The sequence below is a fragment of the Hordeum vulgare genome, chromosome 1H (genome assembly GCF_904849725.1).
Source record: "Hordeum vulgare subsp. vulgare chromosome 1H, MorexV3_pseudomolecules_assembly, whole genome shotgun sequence".
Taxonomy (NCBI): Eukaryota; Viridiplantae; Streptophyta; class Magnoliopsida; order Poales; family Poaceae; genus Hordeum; species Hordeum vulgare.
The window spans coordinates 412973005-412979419 of record NC_058518.1 but is presented as its reverse complement, the minus strand read 5'-3'; the positions used below and the strand labels follow the sequence as shown (position 1 = coordinate 412979419).

Genomic DNA, 6415 nt, shown 5'->3' with positions numbered 1-6415 from the left:
ACACCAAAAGGGCGCGCGCGTGCGCGCCAACGCATTTCAGTCTTAAATTTAGGTCGAAAATGGATCGGCACGGACACGGAATGGACGTGTTCTAAAAATGGATCGGCGCGTTGGGTCATCTGTTTTGTCCCCGCCGATCCAAACGCGACGGCGGCAGACGAAATGAGTCGTGTTTTGTCCCCGCCGATCCAAACGCGACGGCGGCAGACGAAATGAGTCTCACAACGGGAACTTTCTCACGAGTTGGACGAGTAACTCTGGCTGTATGATATGGAAGGTTAATTATGTGACCTGGTCCTTGTGGCTAAACGAGACAAGGAAGCTTGTTAATACCCAGGAAGACGTCGTCCTCTCGTCCGTACCCGCGCCAGCTCTATCCACCTCGCGAGCTTCACTCAGCAGCTGGCGAGCCCATCACCTCGCCTGCTAGGAATTAAGTACGGAAAAGGACGTCCACAGCACACAGGACGCATCGCCAGTTGGATCAGTTTTTCTTTCTTTTGTTAATCAGCAGCCATCCTCCACCCCCAAGCATCCAAATGCGACCCCGGCTTCATCTCCAGCTCCAGTTCCAAGGCCCGGGCCGTCACGCACTAGAAGAGCCGAATTGAAAAACCTCACGACCAACAGTTGTCATCAGATACCTACCGCCGGATCAAAGATCGGAGAGAGACGAGCTTGTCATCTGCTTCTTCCTTGTTTTATCATTTCTCCCGTCGATTCTTCGGCATTGGACGGCTCGGTTGAATATAGAACTGGGAAGGAGCTGTTAGCGGTTACTGGGGCGCCTCCACATGGGCGCTGACGAGACGACGCCACGTACCGGCGGTTCTCTTCTCTACACCAGTACTAGAAGGGTAGCTACGATCGTGACTGGACCTGGACGGCGCCGTGCCAATTTAAGCTTCAGCTCCATGGCTGGACGGCGCGTGTGCCGTGCGGTTGGTATCTTGTTGCTTGGCTCGATCTGCCTCTCACGGTGCCGCACGTAACACATTGGACGCCATGCGTTTCAACGCCATTGCACCGGCCTGCTTTCATCAGCTCGCGATTTTGTAGAGTATGTAGAAGAAGAAAAAACTATGCACGTCGACGTGGAGACAAAAAGAAAGGGTCGGCATATCTTCAGCATGCACCTACAAGAGTAGGACAATACCGTAGTAGTTCTTCACCTACACAATGCTGTGAATAATGCCCCTTTTTTTTGTTACAGTCGGTGATTGGGTGGGCATTGGGGAGTCTACCCTTTTTGACGGGGCAAACAAAAAAAATTCTCACTTGTCACGAGTAAGGTTTCCTAAGACACTCAAGACACACGAGCAATGCTACATCCACGTAAATGTTTACGTACGTTTACGTAATAATCTAACTTGACAATAACTGATTGGATTAAGAGAAGGATGAGGCCGACCCATCCCTAAAAATCAGGGGGAGCATGTTTAGATTAGTTAGAAAATTTAGTAAACTTATGTAGGCTTTAGTAGGTCTAGCATTTTCACTCAAGACACCCACGACCATGATCCGGTCCAAGTAGGATGAACTTATGATAACGAGCAGGTCCGGTTCACATATGCATCGTGGCACGGTAAAATGCCTGGAAATCGTGGCCTCCTCGGGCAGTTTTTACCCTCGCGGAACCCGCCGTGAACAAGGCGGGTGGGTCAAACTCGCAAGTCACCACGCCACGTCCCCATCAACCGTCGGACTCCACGCGGCGAAGCAAACTAAACCATCTCTCGCCGGCTCCCCCATTCCCTCCCAGCTGCCTCCATCCATCCATCCACCTGAGGAAGAACCACTTCCATTGCCCGCCCGCCCCGACCTTAAAACAATCCGGCCAACGAACCCCACTGCCGCCCGATCACCACCACCGCCGCAGCTCCATCGACCGCAACCCAACACGCTGCCTGCTGCCTGCGCGTGCGGGTTCCGACGGCGCGGGGGGCATGGAGAAGAAGCTGCCGCTGGCGCTGGCGCTGGCGCAGAAGCACGGCGCCGGGGAGCCCGCGTGGGCGCGGCCGTGGCGGTGGGCCAAGACCGCCTTCTTCCTCGTCGCCATGCTCGCCTCGCTGTTGCTCGTCTGCGCGCCGCCCCTCCTCGTCGTGCTCCTCGACCTCGCCCTCCCGCCCATGCTCCTCTCCGCGCACCTCCAAGCCGGCGCCGACCCCCCGCACCGCTCCTTCCTCCCGGCCGTGCTCGACCAGGCGCGGGCGTTCGAGTTCCGGTCCTCCCTCATCGACCTGCCCGCCGTCTCCGCCGCGCGCGCCCTCCTCATCCTCTGTGAGTGCCCGATAAATTGTGTTTCTTTGCCATTGCAACCTCGATTTTCTTGGACGAGCTGCTGACCGATGGAGGCCTTCTTCTTGCGGCGGCGGCAGGCGCGTACACGGCGTGCGGGGGAGGAGGGGGCGCGTACCTGTGGGTGGTGGCGGCGAGCGCCGCGGCGTCCGTGTCGTACGTGCTGGCCAAGGCCGCGGCCGTGCTGCCGCGCGGTGCCGCGCCGCAGGGGAAGGGCGACGCCGGGCCGGAGCCCATGCTGTTGCTGTCCCTGTCGCTGGCGGCCGCGCACGTCGCCGTCGCGTACCGGACCAGCTGCCGCGAGCGCCGCCGCCTGCTCGTCTACCGGATCGACGTCGAGGCCGTGAGTACCATACCATCCCCCTCTCGTCGCTACTGCACCGTGATATAAATTGCACCGTCGTCCATCCAATCCATTGCTGAAAAACCCACGTTCGCGTGACGGAAAACAACAACGCCGTCCCGCCGAGCCGACGGCGTGGTTCCTGACTGAATAATCCAGGCATGCATTAAGCTGGGTGCCGTGTGTGCTTTCGGTGAGAAAGATGGAGGGTCGAGGAACCAAATACGATTCCCTCCACAACTCATTAACGCGTAGCTGCCCATATGTTTAGGCCAAAAGGACTGCTTTTCTACCAACAAGGAACCATCTCATCTCATCATCTAGGAGTAGTACAAAAATGGACCGGACACTTCTGGCACTCTGCTCCGGATGAGAAAATCAAAAGTTTTTTTCTTTCCTTTTTTTACTGAACCGCCAACTGAATAGTACTCCCTCCGTCCGTAATATAAGTCTTTTTAGGGATTTCACTAGAGGACTACATACGGATGTATATAGACATACTTTAAAGGATAAATTCATTCATTTGTTTTGTATGTAGTTCCTTAGTGAAATCGATTAAAAGACTTATATTTAGAAACGGAGGGAGTAACATTTTGATTTGTGGATGCAGGTACGGCTGAAAGGAGGCCACCAAACACCCAAGGGGCTGAAGCAGTGTAGCGTCTGACATCGTGTTCTGAACGTTAAGTTACGAGCTGACCATTTGGTGCGGATATATAGGCGTCAGGAAGGTAGCCAAAATTTTGTCAAGTTGTTATTATGCATTGTGGGGGCCATTTTGGGCACGTTGCATTACATGTAAGTGATGAAGACACTGTAAATACACAACAGCTGCGCTTAGTTCGGCCTCCTGCGATGCAATTGCAACGAAACGCAGGACGAGCCACCCCTTGCCTTTGCGTGCTCACTCTCCTGCTTTCCTGTTCGTGTGGAATTTCGTGCTCACTGCACAAGTTTTCAGAAAGGCCGTAGAAAGTTCTGCTCCTGTCGTTTCAGAAGGCAGGAACATGTCGCTGTTGCAGATCTGAACTTTTGATCCTTTCTCCGGTTTGCCATTTGTGGCCATAGTAAAGTTAAGAAACAAGGCAGCACTTAGCGATTTGATGGCATCGCGTCTCTGGTTTTGTTGTCCACCATGACGGTCGGCCGCGGCGTTTTTATCGGTGGCGTGGCCAGGGGACGTGCGACCTACTCCTGGGGAGCTACGGCCTGCAGGGCAGAAGTGGTGTTCGTTTGCCAAGCACGATCTCACTACAAGTTGCACGCTCTTTTTGAAGAAAGCTCGCAGATCAACTGCCTCTTCTTCTTGAATAAAATGATCAGAGTTTGTTGCCGGGTTATGAATCTACCATCCTCGCCCTTTCAAGAAGAACTGTCACTTTGCTTTAGGGTAGGCTGTCATTTTTCCTTTCCCGGTTTGGCTGTCATTTTATTTTTATTTTTTATATTTTTCAACTTCAATTAATTACGGTATAAAAAAATATATATGCGGTGAACATTATTTCAAAATACACACTGAACATATTCAAAACATACGACAACATTATAATAATAGATGATGAACTTTTTTATATTGTACGATGAACTTTTTTTAATATACACAAGCACATGCAAAAAAACTTTTTTACTTCCTCCATTCCTAAATATAAGTCTTTTAAGAGATTTCATTAAGAGTCTACATACGGAGCAAAATGAGTGAATCTACAATCTAAAATATGTCTATATACATTCGTATGTAGGCCACTAGTGAAACCTCTAAAAAGACTTATATTTAAGAACGGAACAAGTAATATACAATGAACATTTAAAAAATGCAGTGAACAACTACCGAATATGCATTGAACATTTTATAGTATACGTTGAGCAAGTTTCAAATACACACTGAACATTTGTGTAATATACGCCAAACAAATTTCAAAAACACTATGAACATGTTTATTATTTGTTGAACAATATCTAATATATGATGAACTTTCTATAATGCATGGTGAAGCTTTTTTGTAATATACCGCGAACACTTCCTTAATATACGATGAACATTTTTGTAACAAAGACTAAACTTTTTATAATGGAAGAAAAAAAAGAAATAGAAACAATAACGAAAAAAATGAAAATAAAAAGGAAAAAAGGAACAGAAAAGAGAAGAAACAGGAAACCGACTATGGCCGGCCCAAACCGAGGTGTCGGGTGGCCGGGCTTCACCGAAGCCATGACGTCAAATATGATCTTCATGGGAATACCCCCTCTGTTCATGTGAACTTAATGAGGAATATTTGGGAATGTCATCTCATGTGGGAGCATGCAAAAATGGGGCCTTAAAGTATATCAAGGACTATTTGTGGAGCAAAGTTCAAGGTTGGATCAGAAGACCTTGTGTTCAGCAGGAAAATAGTTACTAGTAAAATTTATTGTGCAAGCTATTCTTGTGTTTTCTATGTCCTGATTTAAACTACCAAGAGGTTTGTGTGAGCATTTGAACATGTTGATTCGTAAATTTTGACGAGAAAGCAAAGACGGGCGTGGCAAACCCAATTGGGTCTTGTGGGACACTATGGCACATCCAAAATATATGGGTAGCTTGGGACTCAAAGACTTTGAAGTTTTTAATTTGGCTCTCCTAGCTAAACAGGCGTGGCGCATTCTACGAAGCCCAGAATCAGTCAGTGCAAGAATTTTAAAGGCAATATATTTCCCTTTGTGCTAGATTTTGAATGCATAATTGGGTAATTTTCCGAGCGAGATTTGGAGAGAAGTAGTAGAAGGACGTGATGTACTCAAGCAGGGGTTGATATGGAGAATTCGCAATGGAGCTTCAACTCATATATGGTGAGACAATTGGATTCTAAAAAATCAATCATGTTGCGCCTTTATGGATGTTGGGTAACCAGTCCACCTTTGTTTTTCACGGATCTTATTGACCATACAGTCGCAAGATGGGACATGGACCGACTATAAGAGGTGTATTTACCAATTGAAATTCCATCTATTCTTAATATCCCAATTTGTAAAAATGAGGTAGAAGATAGCTCGGCGTGGCACTTTGAGAAAAATGACTACTACAATATGAGATCAACATACAAGATGATAATCGCTACAAAAGTACAAGCGGGAAGCTTGGATCGATGGCTCGACAGGTTCCTCTAGTATTAATAGAGATGTGGCATCGTGGAAGCTATTATGTAAAACATGAAAAATATGTATGTTCCTTTAGAGAATAGTGATGCACTCAATGCCAGCCGAGGACATCCAGACTGATAGGAAAATGTCCACTACTAGCACTTGTGCTCTTTGTGGCGCATCCAACTCCTCGGGATACTCTTTGCTTGATGATGAGTTGGCAGAGCACTTATGGGAGACAGCTGAACTGAGTTCCCAACAATGGTTGTTTGCGATGATTGATTCAGTATCACAGGAGGCATTTGTTAAGTTGCCAGACATTTTATGGGCCATATAGTGGGCACGGAGAAAAGTGATACATGAGGAGGTTTATCAAAGCCCCCTCGGCTACACACGAGTTCATTAAAAGGTTTATAGTAGAACTGGAGATGACAACACAAATGGAGACAAGGGAGACAACTGAGATTAGGAGACTAGTGGCAAGGCCTAAGGTGCCACCTCGGGGTTTTGTAAAAATTTATGTTGAAGCAAGTGTCGCGAAGTCCGAGATGAGAGGAGCAACATCCGCAGTGTGCCAAGATGATGTTGGGCGGTATTTGCGAAGCTCCTCTCTCGTTGTCCGAGGGGTCATTGATGTGGCTACACTCAAGGCGATGG

The 6415-nt window shown here is 48.3% G+C and overlaps 1 protein-coding gene across 1 annotated transcript; it reads left to right on the top strand.

The window, feature by feature from the left end:
• Positions 1 to 1736: 1736 nt before the first annotated feature.
• Positions 1737 to 3745, top strand: LOC123412490. Its single transcript, XM_045105439.1, has 3 exons — positions 1737 to 2280; positions 2379 to 2641; positions 3252 to 3745. The coding sequence occupies exons 1-3, from the start codon at positions 1947 to 1949 to the stop codon at positions 3306 to 3308; spliced, it is 654 nt and encodes a 217-aa protein (XP_044961374.1). The 5' UTR covers positions 1737 to 1946; the 3' UTR covers positions 3309 to 3745.
• Positions 3746 to 6415: the final 2670 nt, after the last annotated feature.

Bases quoted from the DNA above. Each gene is read 5' to 3' on its own strand.
- LOC123412490 (XM_045105439.1), top strand. From the start codon at position 1,947: ATGGAGAAGAAGCTGCCGCTGGCGCTGGCGCTGGCGCAGAAGCACGGC. The intron at 2,281-2,378 runs GTGAGTGCCCGA...CGGCGGCGGCAG, and splicing joins GCGCGCCCTCCTCATCCTCT to GCGCGTACACGGCGTGCGGG. The intron at 2,642-3,251 runs GTGAGTACCATA...TTGTGGATGCAG, and splicing joins ACCGGATCGACGTCGAGGCC to GTACGGCTGAAAGGAGGCCA.